The following is a 21,148-nucleotide window of genomic DNA, read 5'->3' as shown; positions in this document are numbered from 1 at the left end:
TGATGACAGATACAACTAAATTTTGCGGAAACTAATTTTAGTCATTTTTTATGGCTAACTCATACAGTTTTGCTTCCAAAATCCCCAATTTAAATTTCCTTCTGCTTTCATAATCACTTCCTCTTGCAATCATGTATTTCTTACACTGTGTTCAGAGTTTCAGTACTGGAGGCTCTTTCACATTTTAACATTCTGTATAAATTTTGTTTTTTAAAAATTTTTATTTATTTATCTTTAGAAAGGGAGGGAGAAAGAGAGGGAGAGAAACATCAATGTGTGGTTGCCTCTTACCTGCCCCACACTGGGGACCTGGCCCATAACCCAGGCATGTGCCCCGAATGGGAATCCAACCTGCGATCCTTTGGTTTGCGGCCTAGCCATCAATCCACAGAGCCATACCAGCCAGGGCATATGCTGTATAAATTTTCTAATAGGGAATTATGTATCTCTTTTTAGAGCACAAGTACCTCAGTGTGAGGTTTTCTTTATCAAAGTGAGAATTCTAAGTATGAAAGTAAAGTGGTACGGCTACTTTTCAAGAGTTTGACAGTTCCTAAAAATGTTCAACATATTTACCATATGACCCAGAAATTCAACTCCTAGGTATACACCCAGGAGAAATAAAAACACACATTTGTGCAAAACATTATTTACATATTATTTATGGCAACATTATTTATAACAGCCGAGGAGTAGAAACCTACATTTCCATCAGTTGATGAATAGAGAAACAAAATGAGGTATATAATACATACTAGGGAATACTGTAACAGCAATAAAAATGAATAAAGTTCATGTTACGAAAATCATTGAACATTTGCATACCCTGAAAACATGCTGAGTGAAAGTTACACGCAAAAGGATAAATATTCTATGACTACACTTCCATGGTACCTAGAGTTCTCAAATTCATAACAACAAAAATGGAACAGCAGTTAACAGGGGCCAGAGTAGGGGAAATGGGGAGTGATTGCCAATGAGTATGGGGTTTCTTTTGCAGGTGGTAAAATGCTCTAAAATTGGTAATGGCTGCAATACTGTGTGAATATACTAACAACCCGTGGATTGTATACTTTAAAAGGGGAAATTTTACCATATGTGAACTCTACCTTGACTTTAAAAGGTGAGAATCCTATAATTTCTATGTTTTGTCATGAATATGAGAAGAACGTTCAGTATGTCTCCGGGTCCTCTTCCACCGATATTTATCTACCATAATAATGTAGCCCTGGCTGGCGTAGCTCAGTGAATTGAACGCAGGCTGCAAACCAAAGCATCGCAGGTTCGATTCCCAGTCAGGGCACATGCCTGGGTAGCAGGCCATGACCCCCAGCAACTGCACATTGATGTTTCTCTCTCTCTCTTTCTCCCTCCCTTCCCTCTCTAAAAATAAATAAATAAAAATCTAAAAAAAATTTCTACTTAAAAAATAATTTAAGCATGGGTTTGATATAATTGTTTATGCTTCTCAGGTTTAGTGAGCTTGGAAACAGTACAATGTCATTTGATACCCTTCATTCTGAGCAAAAGAGCAAAGGTTAAGGATGACATGGTCTGGGAATTAGCTATTGTTATTTACAATAAGAAGCTTCATTAGGGTATTCCCAGTTTAATGCAAGGCTACGTTCAATTCCAGTTCCAAACAACTTCACACAGGCAGGTTCTACCACATACACGTTTTTGGTTTCAGTTCAAGGTAAGAGCTGTCAGAAAACAGGAAGACTCTGAATGCCTAAAATCAAAGCTACGGTTTGAATTTTATGATTTTTCCATACCTCGTTTCTTTTGAAAACATTTGCCTCTCCCATTATACAGGGTCTGGCAGAAGTAAGGCCTGAATGTGGTTCACAGGGTGATAATATGGGTGTAATAATTTACAGTTTTGATTTGAACATTTCACCTCAAATGTCAGATGGTATGCTTGACTGTGACATTATTATGTTACAGATTTACATGCTTATGATTTTGTAATAAAAAGGGGGTGTTATTTGTGCCAGACCCTGTATATACATAACTATATACATCCTTGTCATAAAGAACTTAAAAGACATGTGAAAGCACAATGGAAACAAATATCATCATTATCCTAGCTCATTTCCTGCCAGGAATTTTATTCATATACATAAATAACATATACATGGCATAAATCTTTATACATGTATTTATAAATTTATGATAAAACTGAATACACAGCTTTTTAGCTTATTTTTCTTCACTTAACAAAATATTTGACACTCTCCTGTGGCATTAAGTACCTTTAATACCACAATTTTTATGGCTTCATAACCATTTCATCACATGGATATATACCATGACTTAAGGTCTGTGCTTTTTAAATAATTTTGCAAACATCTTTATGCATCTCTGTATATATACATCACTGAATACTTACACTGGCCTTATTTCCAAAAAGTGGAAATAAAATGCCTATTACTCCTTTCTCATTGATAAAAGACGAAAGAATCAGCAAACTGGCGAGAAAAGAACATTAGGCATATTAAAGAAAAAACTGATAATTACCTGGCAAGGTAGCATCAAATCCCATGTCTTCTATTGCTTTCCTCAAGGTTTCTGGAGAGGTCAGTAGAGGGTCGTATTCTACAGTTCCATTGCTGTTTGCGAGGGACACTAGTATGGATTTTACCCCTGCCTTTTTTGACATGACCCCCTCGATAGACTGCACACAGGAGTTACAAGTCATGCCACTGATGTTGATCACAGTTTCTTGAGTCAGGGGCTGGCTAACCACGTTCAAGGGAATCTTCTGTGGACAGGAGCCAGAAGGAGAGTTTGAGGTACTGTCAACTCCACCTGTAATACTAACTCTATACTGTCCTGGTGGTACGGCCTCTATTGCTTTTCTCAGGGCTTCTGGAGTGACTAAGTTTGGATTGTACTTGACGACAGCAGATCTGTTCTCTAAGGAAACTACTATGCTGCTTATATACTGGAGTGTAGATAAAGCACTTTCAATGTTTGACACACACGATTTACAATGCATGCCTTCTATGGAGAAAGTGGCTGTGGAAAAACCATCAGCACATGCTGGACTCCTCGGCTGTGATCCTTCTGGGGATTTGACTGGTGTGTTTTGTAGACGTCCTATATCGATATTTCCCAACATGCACTTGTGCTGCTTTTTGATGAATGCTGGAAAGCCCGCAGCTTCAATCTGCTTCTTGATTTCCTCTCCTGTGATAAGATGAGGTTGATAAACAACAGTAGCTTCTTGGTTGTCCAAGGAGACTGATTAATAAAAAGAAAAATAGTTATTTAATTCAGTTATTCCTGGTCTGCTTCAGAAAACATTCTTTAGACTGAATCGCTATCACACAAAATCGTTTCTCTCTCACTGTTATTATCCTTTCTTAAAATAAATCTGTTCTTTTCAGAATATGTTAGTGATGGAGACTAGAAAAAAGTTAAAGATATGCCACTATATCCACGGTCTCCAAGTTTCTGCATGCCTGAATAGACATATATTAGACATAAAGAAGACCACAGGCATGTTGTATTAAGAACCCTGAACTCACCCTGGCTGGTGTGGCTCAGTGAAATGAGTTCCAGCTGCGAACCAAAGGGTGGCCAGTTCAATTCCCTGTCAAGGCACATGCCTGGGTTGCAGCCCAGATCCCCAATAGGGGGCACATGAGAGAAACATTGATATTTCTCTCCCCATCTTTCTCCCTCCCTTTCCCTCTCTCTAAAGATAAATAAATAGGTAAATTTGTTTTAAAAAAAGACCCTGAGCCCTGGCTGGCGTACTTCAGTGGACTGAGTGCGGGCTGCAAACCAAAGTGTCACAGGTTTGATTCCCAGTCAGGGCACATGCCTGGGTTGCAGGCCACAGCCCCCAGCAACCGCACATTGATGTTTCTCTCTCTCTCTCTTTCTCCCTCCTTTCCCTATCTAAAAAATAAATAAAAACTTAAAAAATCTTTTAAAAAATCTTTAAGAAAATAAATAAAAAAATAAAATAAAATAAAATAAATTTAAAAAGACCCTGAACTCCATGAAATGCCTCCCCAACTGCCTTTTCTGCTAGTTCAAGACTCATGTAACTTTTAATCATTCTCTTTACTAACATTAATCCTGGCAATGCACTGTACTTCAGTCTTTAATGAAGCAATGAGCATTCTAGTCCCACGAATTCAAATCCCATGCTTAAGAAGAAGAAGAAAAGGCCGAAAGGCCAGAACAGCAAACTCAGCCTTACAAAACACACCAATACCACCAGGCGCGTTACCTTTAATTTGCTGAACACCCTGCAGTTTCCCTATTTTCCCTTCGATGGTGCTTGTGCACGAGTGGCAGGTCATCCCCTCCACTTTCATCTTCAGCTTGACTTCACCCGCCGGAGCCACCCTGTAATCTTCACAGGTCCCTGACTTTTTCTCCACAGTTCCAGGATCGAAAATGAGATCTGGAACCAGCTCCATTATCCGATTGGCATTCACTAAAGAAGGGATTATCGTCACCACTGCACTTCTTTGCTGAGGGGAAATGTTAATGTCTGTGACACCCTTGGCCTTGAGCAATGTGCTTTGGATATGGTCCCACGGCGCAGTCAGGGAACCAGGAACTCGCAGACACACGGTGTCGGTTAAAACAGGGACAGGGTGGGGACTGTGGAGGATAGCATCAAAGCCCATGTCGTCGATAGCTTCCTGCATGGTCTCTGCAGTCTGTAGTTTAGGGTCATAAATAATAGTTGCATTTTTTTCTTCCAGGGAGACCTTTGGAAGGAAAGTTCAGAAGTCACTTTAATTACATTACATGACAGAGAGCCAGAAGCGATCATCACGCCACATTGAAGAATGAAACTAATAGTTCAGTCTGATGGGGTTTGTCTATTACTTCTTATCACTACTATTTTCTTCAGAGAGAAACACCAACTGTCTTGTTTGCGACAGGAATGGTAAAGCTGTATGTAGGTGTAAGTGACTCATGTACTTACTGATCAGGCATTTGAAACACTGTAGACAAATACACAGAGAACTACTGCCATGACTGTGTGCAACTGTTTGGCAGATATCTGACACAAAATTGTGATGCAGCCTCTCACTCACTCACACACACACACACACACACACACACTTGGTTGGAAGTCATAAGATTTGACTTGGAGTTTCAGATCTCCACTTATTAGCCAGCCATACTCCTTAGTCCTGCCATCTGCAAAGTGGGAAATATGCCCTATTATCATTCAGGGTTGTTATAAGGATCAGAGGAGTAAACAAATAGGAAAGCAGTTCTTTGCGGCAGCGAGTTATAGAAAAGTACACACCGAACGACTAATATTTATCGAGCACATATTGTAGGTGCTAGGGACTGGGATTCTCAGAATACAAAGCCAAGCATGACAGAGTCACAGGGAACGATACTAAAAGAGAGAATACAGAAAATGGACAGCCACTTATTCCTGCGAGTATGGGTGGGGAAAGGCTTCTCCATGGAGATAGTACCTGAATGTTATAACACAAACACAAATCGGCAAGGACATATGAGGCAGGGTATTCCAAACGAATGAATGCACAACAGTAGAGAAAGATGACAGGCTGGAGAATTAAGCAACTGCTTTATTATGGGGCCTCTTGTATGCCAGTAATGGCTTGTCATTTACCCTACAGGTAACAGAGAGCCATGGAAAGGTTAGGCAAGGGGATGACATGATCATATTTGCATGTGAGAGAAGAATCATGTGGGAGGCGCCATGGAAGATGATGTTGGGGTGACACAGGACAAAGGGAGATCAGCCAGGAAGCTGTTGTAATGCAGTGATGGTGCAACAGAAGCTCTGAGTGAAAGCTCAATACTGGGGGTGAAAAGGGGCAGCACCAAGAGACATTTTAGGAGGGGCGGCACCTAGCAAGGAGACTATAGATGGTAAAGGAAACGATAGGGCACAGGTGACAAACACAAGGCCCCTGGGCTGAATCCGGCCCTCTGCCTTGCTTTATCCGGCCCAGCACCTTGTTTCTACCCAGTGGCAGAGCCGAGCTCCTTGCCCCTAGTTAAGGGGTAGTTCCATTTACACAGCCCTAAAATTACATTCGGCCCTTTGAAGGCAACCACGAGGCTGATGTGGACCCGGTAAAAGTGAGTTTGACACCCCAGCAATAGGGTAGAAATGTTCTAAAGGAGGTTTAAGATGATGATGATGATGATGATGATGATGGATTCCTGGTGAAAAGCTTTGTTCCATAAAATAAAAACCACCACAAAATATAATTACAAGGAATTCAGAGTAGGAAATCTCACTTTAAATCATCTAGGATAGTTATAGAGTCAAATCTTTCTCTTATTTTAATATGTATCATGTTTATTTTTCCTGCAGCTTGGTAATCAATGGCTACGTATTTGATAAAATCTTGAAATGTGCCCGTACCATGAAATATCATGAAGACTGATAATTCTAGTTGGTCAGGTTGCTCTTAGTTTAGTCTCCTTCTGTAATCACATATTTTGACCCCTTTTACCTCTTCATCTGCTTCCCAACCCTTGAACTAATTTCCCCCCCTCCAAAAATGTCAATTTACCAACAAACCCAATGAGAAATTATTCTCAAAACCGATTTTAAGAGCAACATTTACTTCGTCACTAGACAGTTTGCTGTGCTTTCTACTGCTTTAGCCTCTCTTTTTTCAAGATTTTATTTCTTAGAGGGGAAGGGAGGGAGAAAGAGAGGGAGAAGAACATCAGTGAGTGGTTGTGCGCCCCCTACTGGGGACCCAGCCCGCGACCCAGCCATGTGCCCTGACTGGGAATGGAACTGGAGACCCTTTGGTTCACAGGCTAACACTCAATCCACTGAGCCACACTAGCCAGGGCGACTTTAGCCTCTCTTCTACTGATAAAAAGACATAAGGAAAAAAGGCAACTATGGATATAAAATAATATACAAAAGATTTTATTACCCAATGAATTTTTTCACACTGCAGCCTGGAAAACATTTCTTTATTTAGTAACTTCTGTGCATGTATTTTAAAACAGGCCAGCCACACTTAGCACACACAAAAACGTTCCCCTGGTTCCCCTCTGGAGTAATGGCACTTAACTTGTCCTCTGAATGTTAGATATCAAAGAGACTTTTCAAGCCTAAGGTCTCAAAGGGAACAAAAATAAACAGCCCCTTTATTTCCATTGAAAGGAAATTCATACAGTGATTCTCACAATACTGTTGTGGAGGCTAAATCCCCGGGGAAGGAAGCTAAAATAGCATTTATTTATTCCACAAACATTTGCCGCGTGCCTATTATATGCCTGACACCGTGCTAGACGCCCCGGTGAACAAAAGCGGGCACCGGCTCCAGGCTGGTTCTGGACCTGCCCAGCTCTTCTTTCCCATGACCCCCCCCCCCACAAAAACCACCTCTGCCTATTCCCCACATTGCTCCAAATTTTCCACAGCTTGTCTTTGTCTCGGGATCTTTCATTAGTCACCAAAGCTGTCATTTTCAGAAGAACTATTTGTCCACTGTATCAATAGTACCTCTGAAAATAAACAGCCTAGAACAGGGGTGTCGAACTCATTTTCACTGGGGGCCACATTAGCCTTGTGGTTGCCTTCAAAGGGCGGAATATAACTTTAGGACTATATGAATGTAACTACTCTTTTAACAGTTAAGCGAGAGCTCAGCGCTGCCACCAGGTAGTAACAAGGTGCTGGGCCGGATAAAACAAGGTGGAGGGCCAGGTTTGGCCCACAGACCTCGTGTTTGCCACCTGTGCTCTAGAAATTATGAATGTGGCTCACAGGAAGGACTCGAGGGGGAGGATTATTTGTTGTATTTCAATGAAGGCGGGAGAGTAGAAAAGAAATCAAATGCACTCTGTGGTCTCCATAGCAGTAATCGTGGTGTAGACGTGCTAACTGTCCATGTGGATTGTGAAGATCCATTATTTTAATGAGCCTGGTGTTCTTTATCTACTGAAATGTCTAAAGCATGACATTCAGGCATAGCATACTTTATCTGCCTGTGATTTCTGTATAATTTTCATAAACAGACAAAGGCTGCACAAGCTGTTCTCAAGTAAGATGAAAGCCAGACCTTGGAGAAATCTCCCTAACTCAAAGAGCTATAGTTTCTTGACAGGCTGAAGCAGATAATCCTTTTTAGCTGTAACTTTCCATAAAAGCTAAAAACTGTGCTGCTACCACTTTTTGGGTTGTCATCAGCACATTTTTCTCTTTTGTATTCCTTCTCATCTGATACTAAAAGGTGATCCAGTGACATTTATGAAGCCTAGCAAACTGAACACATTGCCCAGAAAAACCAGCAGGAAAATGAAAGCTACCATATAGATACAGGTTTATGTAACTCCAAGTCCATGTTCTTTTTCCATCTGTAACTGAAAAGGTAGGATGATCTTGAATTTTCTTGAGTAACTAAAATTCTACGCCTGTAATATGAATAATGTGTGATTTATGAATATAAATTGTTTTCTAGAGTCTGAACCAAATTTTAATTCCCCGTTTGTCTTCCCCCCTGCATTTCCTATCCTGTGCCCTACTGCTTTAGGTTTAAAATGATTTACAGAATATGTTTCTTTGGGTTTTTATGAGGATTGACAATTAGTATAATGTAAAATTTCCCCATTTTTAAAAATGACATGATTCATCAACTATCTTGAATTTCTAATGTTTGATTCACCACTTACACTATCTTTTAAAATGTTTTTATTGATTTGAGACACAAACAGAAACACTAATTTGTTGTTCCACTTAGTTATGCATTTGTTAGTTGATTCTTGTATGTGCCCTGACCTGGGATCGAATGAGCAACACTGGTATATTGGGATGACACTCTAACCAACTGAGCTATGGGGCCAGGGCTACAATGTATTTTTGACTCAAGTAAGAACTATTTTAATACATAATAGGAATCCCATTGAGATATGTATAATATATCTCAATACAAATTCCATTGTTTGTTAAAGTATGTGTATATTACGTAATACCCTACTTTGATGTTTCAGCACAGAATACTAAAAATGATGATATCATAAAGTAAATCATCAAGCTCTACTTACACAAACTTTTTGACCAACCTCAATAAAGGTTACCAGTCAAAATATAAATCAATTTATAAACTAGCAGAAGACATTCTTACAATATAAAAATTCAAAGCCCAACTATTTTAAAAATGAAAAAGATACTGGGATTTTGTTAGTCTTTTTAAGTTGTAGCATTAATTTCATTAATTAAATGATCTGTAAACTGAGTGCTTTGTCAGAATTTCATTGCTAAGATACATTGGTTTTACTTCCAAAATTATACAACTCATGTATAATTATTGATTATCAAAATTAAAGTAATAAAAAGGAAATAGTGAAAGTCCCTCTTCACACCATTCTTCCAGGAAGCTGTAGGGCCCAGTGTAAAACTGGTAAGTGACTATTATCAGGTCAAAGAATATTTCAAACTAATCTCTGCACAAGTAAGCTTTTTGGAAATGCCCTGAAATCGTATAGCTCCTATATGAAAGAAACTGGATATTTTTTTTTCTAAATTTGACAGCAGGCCTAAAAATTTGTCAGTACCTAGTCATGCTGTTGTAAGGAACTTTTCTAAACTTCTATTAAAAATATATATTTTTGACCTGTGAGAAAGACAGTTATGTTTCTTTTCTCTAGGTTGAAAAGTGTTTTTACAAGAGCATTGTTAAATGAAGCAGCAGAGTATACAGGCAAAACTATAGGAAAATAAAATATAGAGGTAGGCGTGTATTAAGCATTAGTATTACATCTGTTATTTTTATGGATTTTATGGTATTTATGAGCTTTAAAAATTTTTGTAAATTGTAACTTTATTACTTGTTCAGAATATTTACTTTTGAACAGAATTTTTTTCAGTCTTGGATTCTTTTCCTTTTTTTAAAAAAAGATTTTATTAGCCCTGGCTGGCATAGCTCAGTGGATTGAGCTCGGGCTGCGAACCAGGCAACGCAGGTTCGATTCCCAGTCAGGGCACATGCCTAGGTTGCAGGCCACGGTCTCCAGCAACCACACATTGATGTCTCTCCCTTTCTCTGTCTCTCCCTTTCTCTGTCTCTTTGTCTCTCTCTCTCTCTCTCTCTCTCCTTCCCTTCCCTCTCTAAAAATAAATAAATAAAAATTTTTAAAAAGATTTTATTTATTTTTTAGAGAGAGGAGAAGGGAGGAGAGAGAGGGAGAGAAACATTGATCGGTTGCTTCTCACACACCTCCAATCGGGGACCTGGCCCGCAATGTGGGCATGTGCCCTAACCGGGAATCAAACCGGTGACCTTTCGGTTCACAGGCCAGTGCCTGACCTGCTCAGCCACACCAGAAAGGGCTGGATTATTTTTCTTAAAGCAAGTCCCCCCAAATGTTTAAGTTTCAGTGACTACAAAAGGTAGATGCACCTCTTTCTAGGAATCATATAGAAAAAGTTCCATGTCCAAACATACTTTATAGTCAGAATTTACCTCAACATGTTAATACATAAATATTGGTCACTTTTTAAGAAAATGTCAAGGTTTAACATTTCTAGATCCTAGTTTCTGAGATTACATTTCCTAAGACTAATTTGCAGTAAATTTAGAAACCAGGTTTGGGGAAGACATTGTTTTGACTAAGTCAAAAAGTTCTGGTAGGATTTGGAATAAAATTGATATGAAGTGATGCAATTGTGACATTACGTTGAGTGCGGCTGCTTTATGGAAAAAATGCTTCAGTGGAACAGATCAGAGCTTTAACAAAATTCAAGGAGAGTGAATAGTCAAGAAGTCTGTAATTTTAGCATAAGTAGAATGGATGATTATTTCTCATTGCAGCTTCAGCTCTTAAATTCATTTTGGGAATTTTGTCTTAAATTGTCAAGTTGTGAGTGTAATACTCTTGTTTGTTTCTGCCAATGTCAAGACTGCAGACTTTGAAGGGATTAACCTGAAGTTTAATTTAATCACCCCAGCGGTCTGTTCAGGGGGAAAATGAAATAGGCAGATAATGTGAAGGTCTTTCTCTGCGATTGGTTGGCCTTTTTCAAAGTAGAAATGTAAAACCAAATTTAATTAGATATAAGTACTGAATGACTCCAAAGGTTAATGCTTTATTAGCAAATTACTTTGTCCTTGAAATTTAAACTGCCAACTCTGAGTGCTTTTTCCCTTCATGTAGATAAAGGCTGTCACCCATTCTGCTAATATAGACTATCCTTTTACAAAATGACCACCCACATGCTGGCAGTAACTCAATTCATTCTGTAGATCAATATGTTGCTTGCTTCCCTTAAATTTAACTTTTTTTTTAATTCTTGAAAAGGTTACACATGTACAGAGTAAAATCTCTCTCTCAAAGGGAAGCGGTTATCAGTTTGCAATGTATATAGCCTTCCAGAAATAGACTATGACTACAAAATGGTCTATATGTATATATGTATATCTATACGTGTGTGTGTGTGTGTGTGTGTGTGTATATCCCCTTTTATATAAATGGAATCTCACTATAAATATTGTTCTGCACCTTGGTTTTTTACTTAGCAAGTATATGTTAGATATTGTTCCATATCGGCCTATAGTGATTCGTCTTTTTGATTTCTATTTGGAATTTTTTCTTGTTTCTTAACTTTTGCTATGGCAAATGATAGTGTATTGAACATTGAACATTCCTTTTTCAAGCCCTGGCTGGCGAAGCTCAGTGGATGGAGCACAGGCTGGGAACCAAAGTGTCCCAGATTCGATTCCCAGTCAGGGCACATGCCTGGGTTGCAGGCCATAACCCCCAGCAACCACACATTGATGTTTCTATCTCTCTATCTCTCTCCCTTCCCTCTCTAAAAATAAATAAATAAAATCTTAAAAAAAGAGAACATTCCTTTTTCAAACACTGTATTAGAGTAATATCGCATTTTGCTTAATATAAATTCCTAGGTAATAATCATTCTTCCAAGAAGATATAGAATCGGTTATTAAAGGAGGCTTAGGTTTCTGATTTTGTTAACTTCACCCCAAGTATCAAAGAAAGGTCCAATCCAAGGTAAAAATCTACCTGCCCTGGCCCTGGGTGAGTCGGTGGGCAGCAGTGTTGCTGGAAGCCATTCCTACACCGCAATTTCGAGCAAAAATGTCACTGTACACACAAGTGACTAGGAACCACATATAGCTAAATATCCTAGTTAGTAACCCCAAACTGAACATATCCCCAACTCAACCTCCTCTTGGGCAGATCCTCCAGGTGGCCATGGCACATCCGGTACCACCCAACACAAAGGGGATGTCTAATGGGGAGGGGAGTCAAAGAGGCATTAGACAATAGACTTTAAAGGATTGTCGTTGAAATGTTTTATACGTTTTTTAATATTTTATGTATGTATTTTTGAAGAGAGGGCAAGGGAGAGAGAAAAGAGAGGGACAGAAGTATCAACATGTGGTTGGTTGCCTATTGCACGCCCCTACCAATGACCTGGCCAGCAACCCAGGCATGTGCCCTGACTGGGAATCGAACCAATGACCCTTTGGTTTGCAGGCCGGCACTGAATCCACTGAGCCACACCAGCCAAGGCAAAATATTTTACTTTTGCAAAGACGTGTAACCATGTGAACCTATTGCTAACACTTCGTCCAGGGTGTCAGAAGGTGCCACTGTTAAGCGAGCGGCTATGAAACTTAAGCTTCTTTAACTTCACAATAAATCTGTTTCTGGGCCTAGAAGAAACACTCAGTAAAATATGTTTTATTAAATATACTGGGAAACATTGCTTAGTAACATCATGTAAATTTCAGGGTACAATTTCTAATACAACATCTGCACACCCCGTTGTGTCCTGACTACCCGAAGTCTAGTCTCCTTTCATCACCTTGTATTTGACTTCCTTTGCCCTGCTTCATCTGCCCCTCACCCAATAAAATACTTTTTAAAGGAAGAATCAAAGACGAGATATTAAAATGATATTCTATGTGGGCTTTTGACTAAAAGAGGACAGGCAAGCTGGAAAAGGTGGAGATGGTGTGCTTCCTTTTGTTTTAGGCAATCAAATTGCGAGCGTGCTCTGGAAAGCATGGCCCTAAGCATCTGTCACCGGGATCCCTATGAATCACTGCTGATAACACAAAGTGCTTTGACATCACATCGCTGCTCCTTTCCCTTTACACTTAATCTAATTCAAATGCGTTTTTTTTTTTTTTTACCTTAAACAGGCTTTATTAACAGAGGTGAGTTCTGGGAAGATGCAATAGAAACAGCAGCCTTACAAATGAATGTGATATAATAGGCTTTAAAAAAAAGCTCTATACAGAAAAGTACCTGCAAACGTCAAAGCAGGATTTAGCTGTTCACTGATACATGGATATATTAACAAAACAGATATTAACGTAAAATAGTTTGCCAGAAAAGAGTAAATACCAAAGTCGCCTGGAGAAAAACTATGTGAACTAGTTTTTTGATGGTAAGTAGCTTTATTCCAATTAGCACAGACAATTAGTAAGATTTAGCTTCCATTCTTGCGCCCAGCACCAGCCCCTTAGATCAACTGGAGGACATGTAATTGATTTCATTTGCAGGTAAAATCAAATGCAGGTGTCAGTTGCTATGCACTGAAATTAAACAACTTGTTTTTAAATCTTTGGGTGGGAAGGCTGTGGGATCACCTTGGCCATTCTCTTTTCAAATCAACACACTGCAAAATATCTGCCTGATTTTTGGATAGTTTACAAATTAGTGAAAAAATTACAAAATGTTTTTATAAATTTGAATATTTTGAAGGTGAAGGAGTTTGACAAAACCTTCAATGTCGTAAATACTGTCACTTCTCAGCTTTTCCAACTTGGAAATCTCTCCAAAGCAAATTAAAGAAAGCAGCATCCTTGGGGAGGGGGGAAGGGGCAGATGAAAATAAACAGCCTTTAAGACTGGAGTTATGTGAAGGTAAATGGTGAATACAGAAGAAAATCCTACTTGTGGAGCATGGGAAAGTGGAAAATTCATATCTAAGTATTCCTATGGGCAGAAAGCTTTGCAGAAGGCTTAGCATATTATGTAAATAAAGCTTTTTTAACCACAACTATCCACGCAGTCTTAGCTGGCCAGAGTGTGTGGTACAGACAACAGATGTGAGCACTGCTTCCCCGCCATAGAAATAGTAAGAATGGATCCAAAGCTTACTTGGCTCTCTCTTGCCAAGATGAATATGAAACTCAGACATGGAAAAAAATCACCTACTGTTTCAGACACGGAAAAGAATTACCCATATATTGCCACCACGCCTCACATGACTCTTGCTTTGAAGAAATTTTGTATCAAACTGCATACGGAATCACTATATGCCAATTAGCTAATTTTTTTTGTCATGAAAACAAGGCAAATTAAAGTCCATTGGCTCAAGATCTTAAGAGCAGTCTGAATCACAGACAGGGATATTGTAGAGACAGGAAGGGGAAATGCTGTACGCACTTCACTGAGAAGTCAAACCCATTCTGAAATCTCCGACTTCACTAATTCCCGGAGAGTCACTTACTTTAATGTGATGCACACCGTTCAGTTTTCCAATGTGCTGCTCGATGGTCCAGACGCAGGAACTACACGTCATCCCCTCCACAGAGATGCTGACACAACTCACACTCATGTTTGGATCCATTCTGATTTCTTCTTTACATTCCTATGAGGAACAGTGACCTCATTAACTTCAGCCATGGAAATAACACTTCCTAGCCCTGGCTGGCGTAGCTCAGTGGATTGAGCGCGGGCTGCGAACCAAAGCGTCACAGGTTCGAGTCCCAGCCAGGGTACATGCCTGGGTTGCAGGCCATAACCCCCAGCAACCGCACATTGATGTTTCTTTCTCTCTCTATCTCCCTCCCTTCCCTCTCTAAAAATAAATATAAATAAATAAAATCTTAAAAAAAAAAGAAATAACACTTCCCCAACTTTCCCCCACCACCTCAACTGAATAAAATATAGTCAGCGCTCTTTTCTCGCACGTCATGTTGTTCCCATTTCAGGGCCTTTGCTTTAGGGGTTCCCTTGGTTTGGGGCTTTCTTCTTCCAGATTACCGGCTTTGCTAACTTCCTTGTCTCTTTCAAATCTAGCTTTAATGAGTCTTACACTGACCACCCTGTTTTAAATTGCAACCCACATCCTTCCACAAACACACACTCTGATTCCCCATACGTCTGCTCTGTTTTCTTTTTTCATAGAACTTATCACATTCTAATGTATTCTGTAACTTCTTATGTTTATTGCTTATTATCTGTCATCCTGTGATGGTTTTAACAATATGTTTACACATTCTTTGTTACTCCTTCCAGAGGTGGAATTTAACCCCTGTCCCCTTGATCGTGGCCTGGATTCAGTGACTTGCTTCCAACGAACAGAATATGGTAGAAGCAAGGAGGTGTGACTTCCCAGACTAGGTCATAAAAAGCACTGCAAGGCCGGGGGCAGGAGTCACTGTAGCCTCCTCCTTGTCCTCTCTCTTGAATCACCAGATCTGGGGAAAGTCACCTGCCATGTCACAAAAATGCAACATTACGAAGAGGTTTATGTGCGAAGAAATTGAGGTGTCCTATCAACAACGAGCAAGACCTGAGTCCTCCTGTCAATGGCCAGGTGAGTGAACTGTCTTGGAAGCTGATCCTCCAGACTCACTTAAGCCTTTAGATCACAGGTGGCAAACACAGGGCCCACGGGCCGAATCCAACCCTCCACCTTGTTTTATCCGGCCCAGCACCTTGTTTCTACCTGGTGGTAATGATGAGCTCTTAGTTAACTGTTCAGTAGTTACATTTATACGGCCCTAAAATTACATCCGGCCGTTTGAAGGCAACCGTGAGACTGATGTGGCCCCCGGTGAAAATGAGTTTGACACCCCTACTTTTGATGCCTGCAGCCCCGGCTGACATATTGACTACTACATCACCAGAGCCCTTGAGCCAGAATCATACAGCTACACCACTCCCAGATTCATGGCCCACAGAAACCCCAAAATAATGTTTATTTTAGGCCACTAAATTCTGGGGTAATTTGTTACACTGAAATCATTAACTAAAACACTTCTCAGCAGAATGAAAATTCCATGGAAACAAGAATCTGTTTTTTTCACTATTAATTTGAACTGCACGAAGTTGCCATTACTGCATATCAAAATAGTCCAATATTGGCAACTTCATATGGATCAACCTAATAGACCCCATGGAAACAGTAGTTTCCTGCCCTGGCTGGCGTAGCTCAGTGGATTGAGCGCGGGCTGCGAAGCAAAATGTCGCAGGTTCGATTCCCAGCCAGGGTACATGCCTGGGTTGCAGGCCATGACCCCCAGCAACCACACATTGATGTTTCTCTCTCTCTCTATTTCCCTCCCTTCCCTCTCTAAAAAAAAATAAATAAAATCTTAAAAAAAAAAGAAACAGTAGTTTCCTTTGGTGAGGAGAACTGAATGATTAGGGGATGAGGGTGAGAAAAAAAATTTCACGGTATAACCTTTTATATCTTTTTTTACAAACTGAGATGTAACTGACATAACATTGTATAGTTTAAGGTGCACAATGTGTTGGTTTGATATACTTTTTGTATTGCGATGTGACTTCCACCATTACTAACACCTGTTTCGTCATGTACCATTTTTGGTGGTGAGAACAATTAAGATCTAGTCTCTCTTCTACTGTCTGAATTTTATACCATGATAATGCACTGTCTATTCAAACACAGACATGGGCACAAACACACATAAAAAAAAAACAATAGACCTGAAATACTAGAAAGTAATAATATGGATGGGAGTTTGTAATTAAGGCATTCTAAGGTCCTTGATCTTATTCAGAATATATATAGAGAAACACGTAAAACCTAGATTTTCTTAAGAATACATGTTAAAAACTTAAGGATAACTGGTAAGAGACTAAAAAACAATATATAGCTTCCAAAACAGAAGACTGAAAAAGGGAGTAAAGGATATTAAACAAATAGCCCTGGGTGGTGTGGCTAAGTGGATTGAGTGCCGGCCTGTGAACCAAAGGGTCACACTGGTTGAGTCCCAGTCAGGACACATGCCTGAGTTGCAGGCCAGGTCCCCAGTGGGGGCACGTGAGAGACAATATATAAACTCTATGAAAATATATAAAATATTAAAAATATTTTTAAAATATATTTTATTGATTGTTCTATTACAGTTGTCCCATTACCCCCCTTCATTCCCCTCCACCCTGCACACCCTCTCCCAACCACATTAGTGGTTCCCCCCTTTAGTTCATGTCCATGTGTCATAAGTTCTTTAGCTTCTACATTTCCCATACTATTCTTGCCCTCCCCCTGTCTATTTTCTACCTACCATCTATGCTACTTATTCTCTGTACCTTTTCCCCTCTCTCCTCTTCCCACTCCCCTGTTGCTAACCCTCCATGTGATCTCCATTTCTGTGGTTAAAATATTTTGTAATATAGTTAATGTCCATCTTTTGAATTTTTAATGTCTCAAAGACAGGTACAAAGTCAAGAACATTTTTTTAACCTCCCATTACATTTAGCAAAATGACTCAGAAAACAGAGTAAGAGCATAAACAATTTCATATGGTGTGGCAAAAATGCAGGCTTCTGAGAGATCACAATATTAAACAAAGCTGGCATGCAGCTATTAGTAATGAGGCGACTCTGAGAACAAGAGCATCCAGCAACATTGTGGGAAATAACATCTAGATATTACAGTGTTTTTGAGTCACTCCCTAAATACAAATGGTAATCACCATTGGTAATAACATTCCCCAAAGGAGGAACAGTATTATGACTAGATCATCATCTCTGGTCTCAAAACAGAAACAGCTGAAGTTATGTACAAACATCAGATGCATGAAGTCCGATTGCTCAAAACCACTTCATAAAGCTGACCACAAAAGTTCCAACATTATTCATAAAATCCCCCTAAAAATAGTTCCCGTAATTTAGAAAAGGGTTCTGAATTCGCAATAAATTTTACAGTAAAACTTAAAGTTCTTTTTGCATCCAGTTCTACCTGGTACAGTTTTTATCCCTAAGGTAATCAAGGAAATGCAAATTAAAAGCACAATGAACATGATTCATACTCATAAGGTAGGCAAAAAATTCAAAATCTGACAATAACAAGTATTACTGAGGATGTGGAGGAACAGGATCTCTCTAATTCAGCTGGTAAGAGTATAAGTTAGTCATATTTTGCTCGCTTATTTGTTCTGTTGATTAGGTTCCACTTATAGGTGAGACCATACGGTATTTGTCCCTCACCGCCTGGCTTACTTCACTTAGCATAATGCTCTCCGGTTCCATCCATACTGTCACAAAGGGTAGGAGCGCCTTCTTTCTTTCTGTTGTGTAGTATTCCATTGTGTAAATGTACCACAGTGTTTTGATCCACTCATTTACAGATGGGCACTTAGGTTGCTTCTAGCACTTGGATATTATAAATTGTGCTGGAACAATAAAATAAATGAACAAGCAAAATAGAACCAAAAACATGGAAATAAAGAACAAACTGACAAACTGGGGAGGGGGAAAGGGAAGGGAATAATAGGGTGGGAGGGGAGGGGTCAGCAAGGAACATGTAAAAAGCACACAGGGACAAAGCCACAGGGGGGTAGGACCGAGGGTGGGAGGCGGGGTGGGTAGTGGTGGGGGGAAAATGGTGACAACTGCACCTGAACAACAATAAAAAAAAGAGTATAAATTAGTACAACCACTATGGAACCTGCTTGGCAATATCTGGTAGAGCTTAAGATAGGCATATGCCAAAATACAACATTTTCAATCCTGGGCATATTTATTACCCTGCAGAAAGTCTCACACATGTGCACAAGGAAATATGAACAACAATGCTCATTTCAACAGTGTTGCCAATACTCAACTAACAGTTAACATGTCTTAGGTTATGTCCAACTCTTAGAAGCAGAGACTAAAATGGTGGTCACAGGGGCTGGGCAGTGGGGGAAGTGGAGAGATGTTGATCCAAGGGTTCAAAGTCTCAGTTTTGCAGGATGAATAAACTCTATAGATCTAACGTACATACAGCAGGGTGACTACAGTGAATAGTATTGTGTTATGTACTTGAAATTTGGTGACATCTTAAGAGTTTTTTAACAAAAATTGGAAACTATGTGAGGTGATGGATATGTTAAATAGCCTAACTGTAGTAATCATTTCACAGTGTGTATGTGTATCAAAACATCACGTTGTATTCCTTAAATATATACAATTTTTATTTGTCAGTTATACCTCAATAAAGCTGGAGGGAAAAGATTTTTAAAAACTAGTCTATTTTAGGGCAGAATAAAGAAAAAATATATAGGGAATGTGCAGAAATTAAGAGAAAAGTTATCAAAACTGAAATAATTCAGTGAGTGAGACCAATAATAAATTCCAACATATAAGCAGTCAAAATCATCCAGCCTATTTTACCACGGCTCTAAAAGTACCCCTTTGTTAAACAAATTGACGAGTTCAAGCTATGCAAACAACACTGAACTAGTGTTGCACTCAGGATAGCTACAGAATATTTCCAAATCAATTTAAGTTTTTCTACCTGTTTCCTTTATTTAAAATCATGACCACCTCTCCAAATGGAAAATCAAAGGGGAAAGCATTAGCTTATCTCTTACTTTATGTAATTCATCTAATTCATTTAAATTGTGCAAGCCTTTGAAATGAAAATTGATCTTACTCCTTAACCTGTTTTCAAAATACTGGGTGCCTAATCTCTTTCATCAGACAACTGCCTTATATAAACACAGGACTAAGGCTCCAGATGAAACAGCTGGAGTGGACAAGTGTATGTTTTAAAACATAATTGTTCTTTTCATTTGATCATGTCCAAAAGATTAGGAGCCAATAAAGACATGTTAGTGAGGTCAAAAAACAACAGAACATTAAAAATTAAGAAAAGGCAACATGCTTTGCTGACCAGTTCTTTTTTTTTTTTTTTTGGCTGTTGGTAATCACTGCCTTTCTTTAGAAAAAATCCTTGTGATAATAATACAGATATTCCATATTTCTATAGCATCAGAGTTGACAAAACTTTCATATATGTGAATTTCATGACAATCCTGCCACATAAAGAGGGTAGGAGCCTCCTTTTAAAGTTAAGGAAGCTTAATACTCAGACTTACCCACGCTCACACAGCCAATTCAGGCTGGAGTCCAGAGCTAACAATAGCCTCCAGGGGATTAACTTAATAGGGTGGTGTTTGCAAAAGGCACAAAATAAAACCAGCCAAAGGAAGGAGTAGAGTAGGGGAAAAAATGCTAGAAAAATAATGGTCCCCTGCAATAAACACAGGTGGGGACAAGTTCCTCAAAACTGAGAAACAGTTCTCCAGCTAGTAGTTTCTTTCCCACCAGGGGCTGAGCATCTGCTGCCGTGTCAATAATAGGCTGGAGGGGAAAAACAGGTTTTGTTTTAATAAGGGGAAACTTTTCTTGCCTCAGACAAGGCCTTTCTAATTTCTGGGAAGTAGGATTCAATTATCTGACATGAAAATGTGCCGGCTACTTTTCAACCATATTATGGGTCAAAAATGGCCTTGGTGCAGTTGTCTATCTCAGATTCTAAGAAGACTAGTAGCTGGAACTCTTTTCCTCCCATTAAAACCACCATCAAATCCAAGTGTGTCAGATACAATCTGAAGGTAAATCATGGACTACGTGTAATGCTATGGCTTTCTTCATAAGGAAAAATCCATCTTATATAATTTTAGCTCTAAGACAAAATAGTGCCCCAAGCCACTATTGAAAATAAAAACTTTAAATACCTATGAAAAATTTTTTAAAAAATACCAGTATTTAACCATTTTATGAAGTTGAGAAATCACTTATTTTATATTTGCTATAACTGATTAAGGACAACTATAAAATAAATGAAAGAAGTTTGGAAAGGCTGAAAATGACAACTCAGTTTAAGTAAACTTTTCAAGGCTGTCATTAATTTTATTATTTATTTATTTATTTTTAGAGAGGGAAGGGAGGGAGAAAGAGAGAGAGAGAGAAACATCAATGTGCGGTTGCTGGGGGCTGTGGCCTGCAACCCAGGCATGTGCCCTGACTGGGAATCGAACCTGTGATGCTTTGGTTCGCAGCCTGCGCTCAATCCACTGAGCTATGCCAGCCAGGGCCATTAATTTTATTTTAAAAATTACTAACAAATAATAATATGAATCACACTATCATACATGAA

General features: G+C 39.2%; 1 protein-coding gene across 4 annotated transcripts in view; it reads right to left on the bottom strand.

The window, feature by feature from the left end:
* ATP7A (ATPase copper transporting alpha) overlaps positions 1–21,148 on the bottom strand; it is a 107,707-nt gene that overhangs the window by 62,317 nt on the left and 24,242 nt on the right. For all 4 annotated transcript variants that reach the window (XM_028522885.2, XM_036016793.1, XM_036016792.1 and 1 more), the window contains 3 exons: positions 14,477–14,617; positions 4,247–4,736; positions 2,521–3,246 (listed from right to left, as the gene is read on the bottom strand). In XM_028522885.2, the coding sequence (XP_028378686.1) occupies positions 2,521–3,246; positions 4,247–4,736; positions 14,477–14,596 (1,336 nt within the window). In that variant the 5' untranslated portion in view covers positions 14,597–14,617. The remainder of the gene's footprint in view (positions 1–2,520; positions 3,247–4,246; positions 4,737–14,476; positions 14,618–21,148) is intronic.

This window comes from Phyllostomus discolor, chromosome X, assembly GCF_004126475.2.
Source record: "Phyllostomus discolor isolate MPI-MPIP mPhyDis1 chromosome X, mPhyDis1.pri.v3, whole genome shotgun sequence".
NCBI classification, from domain to species: domain Eukaryota; kingdom Metazoa; phylum Chordata; class Mammalia; order Chiroptera; family Phyllostomidae; genus Phyllostomus; species Phyllostomus discolor.
This window is presented reverse-complemented; position numbering and strand designations above follow the sequence as displayed.